We start from the raw sequence: 2,730 nt of genomic DNA, 5'->3' as shown, positions 1-2,730 counted from the left end.
ACAAAGTAGGGTTTCACAGTTTTTTTATGTGCATTTTTGTTTTCTTTCCTTCTATTCTGCATACGGACCGCTGACCTTTTTCTCCCTTTTCTTGCAGACCACGAATGGCGTTCGAGCGCAACTCTCCACAGATGTCGATGGATGGTAACCTAGCTGCGGCTTTTCGTGTTTTCTAAAACTCCACAATATGCTCCTCCGTCCTCGAAGGTTAACGCTGTGCTGGCTATTGAAACGCCATGATCGACACGATCCGGGAGAATGGAAACTCTTCAGCTCTGGTGTTTCAATTATTTTTTATAAATTAATTTTATAATTTCCCGACCCATCTATCTGCTCTATCGCACCTGCTCATACGAATCATAATCCGGGCATATTTTCCACAATCTGCGACTCATACGAATCATATTCCGGGCATATTTTCCCAGATTTAATATCGCCTGTCTAATTATATTTATAAGAAAAATATCAACGATGGCTCATCCACCTAACGTTGATATACAAAGGCCTTCAGCGAAGCAAATAAATAAAATAATAGCATTTTAAAAACCTAAAATTTTAATTTAGTAAATTGAAACATAGGAAAATAACAAAACCTTTCGCAAGATTTTCCAAAGGTTGGACGGAATTGCACACCGCATAAGAGTGGATACAGATATTTTTCGGTCTGAAGATCATATTTATTTTAAAACGGCGTAGAGTTTTATTTTGAGATATCGAAATAACGAAATATAAAGAGACCCTTCCATAAGGTTTTCTGAGTATGACCAAAGTGCGTTCTCCATATAGTCTAGGATTAATAGGTTTTTTAAAAATAAATTCTGACATATTTAGTTTAAGAAGGCATTGAATTTTATTCTGGAAAATTATTGGGTAAAAAAAAAATGATCTATATATTTTATAGAAGGCGTTGAATTTTATCGTGAGAGTAAAAGGTATTAGTGGAATCAAAATTCGTTCAATTGGATGTTTAAAATTAATTGATTATATCAAACTAACTTCAGTTATATATATTTAAAATATTTGCCACTCATTTGAGGTATTTATATTTCAAATATTTTACATTAAAAATGAGATACAGTAATGGCATTTTATTCATTTTAACCCCGACAATGTTTACACATAATCCAATTTTATTTTAACATGATAATACAACCACACATCAAGTACTAAATCTTGAAGCTGCTAATAAGCTGAATGCTCTGAGTATTCGGGCTTTTAAAACCAACTAAATATTATATTTACATCTAGTCAGATTTTCTCTAATCAACTTGGATTACCCTGCCATGCTATTTTCCAGCTTTGAAAATACAGTGGACCACCGCCGAACATAGATCAGATTTTCTCGGAGAAACTTGTTTTGCTGTTGTGGCTGCCCCCTTGATGAAGTCAAGAGCCCAATCGGATTTTCTCCGATAAACTTGTTTTTCTGTGGTATCTGCTCCATGGTGCAGTCAAAATCAAGAGAAGAGCCCAATCAGACTTTTCTCGGATTAACTTGTTTTGCTCTGGGGTCTCCTTCCATGGTGGAGTCAGGGTCAGAAGAACCCACAGCAGCCGGAGATCCGTGTGCTCGATATATTCAGTCAACCCTTTCGGATGCGCCAAAGTCGTCGGTAGACTCTTACCCATCTCGAAGCTCCATAACATGCACAAGTTGTCTGCATTTGTCGGAAACATCTCCACCGACGCTTTATGATATCTATTCACATCCTTATCCTGTCACGCCAGACCCCCCATTGCCCCTTGGGGTTTCAGCGCGCAGGCCCTGAGAATGTTCGTGTAATTATTAATCTTTCCGACTACATTTTGACATTTTCCCCTCCGATCAATCGACCGCTGCGACGGATAGATAGATGGAGATGTGAAAGAAGAGCAGGTTGAGAGAATCAATGGGGAATCATCTGCGCTGCGCTCAAGCGTCGAGAACCATGGCGGCCGCAAAAGTTATACGGTGGGACGACGGCGGCGTTGAAGAATTTAGGGAGGCAATTAAGGTGGGAGAACTTATGATGGACAATCCCCAGCAGTTTATATGCAATTTCAGTGACCTCCGAGCAGGGGTTCGCATCTCAGCGCTCCCTGCAGAGGAGGAGTTACTGTTGGGAGGCGTCCACGTTCTTCTGCCAATGCAAAAATATTTGCGTCGTGTTCTATCGCCTTCTGATATGACCTCACTTAACTTGTTAGCATTTAAGTGCAATTCCGGCCATAGAAAACTCTCTTGCGACTCAAGGATCTTTCCAGCACTTGGCACCGGCCATTCATATGAAATTCGTTCAAAGAAAGGCGGTACGGGGAGATCAGATTTGAAGGAGAAAGTAGCAGAGTTGAGGGTAGACGAAGACGAAGGCCTTTCGTTAGGGTTACGCGAGCACCGGATACAAGGGTTTAGGTATTGGCAGCTGGCGCTAGAGACCATAAAGGAGTCCCCGCTTGTTTGTAAACACTAAAAGCTGTGCTGAACCTGAATATATTAGAACTTCAACTTCGTTTGAACTTTCACCAATGATACTCCAATTTTGAGTATTTTTGTATGAAATGTCTTCTTCAAATTGTAACAATGTAGAAAGTTTACGACAAGGATAAGCCTCTGAATATGCACCTGGTTGATCTGAGCTTTCAGCAGCAATGTTTTAGGAATGTGATAGGGTTAGATTTGGTAGAGGCGGTAAATTAATTTTTAATGCTTCCAACATACAGCGTTGCTCTAGATCTCAGATAAGTTGATTC

The 2,730-nt window shown here is 39.9% G+C and overlaps 1 protein-coding gene across 1 annotated transcript; it reads left to right on the top strand.

Annotated features, from left to right (window-relative positions):
- Nucleotides 1–1,928: 1,928 nt before the first annotated feature.
- On the top strand, nt 1,929–2,450 carry LOC149177934 (uncharacterized). Its single transcript, XM_089421927.1, has one exon. It carries the CDS (start codon nt 1,929–1,931, stop codon nt 2,448–2,450), a length of 522 nt encoding a protein of 173 aa, XP_089278053.1.
- Nucleotides 2,451–2,730: the final 280 nt, after the last annotated feature.

This window comes from Pinus tabuliformis, chromosome 4_1 (assembly GCF_031772625.1).
Source record: "Pinus tabuliformis cultivar Carrire ecotype Pingquan chromosome 4_1, CPIR1, whole genome shotgun sequence".
In the NCBI taxonomy this organism is placed as follows: Eukaryota; Viridiplantae; Streptophyta; class Pinopsida; order Pinales; family Pinaceae; genus Pinus; species Pinus tabuliformis.
Note: the sequence above shows the minus strand (reverse complement) of the source record. Positions and strands in the feature narration are given on the sequence as shown.

Excerpts from the sequence above, each read along its gene's own strand:
- LOC149177934 (XM_089421927.1), top strand. The coding sequence starts at position 1,929 with ATGGCGGCCGCAAAAGTTATACGGTGGGACGACGGCGGCGTTGAAGAA.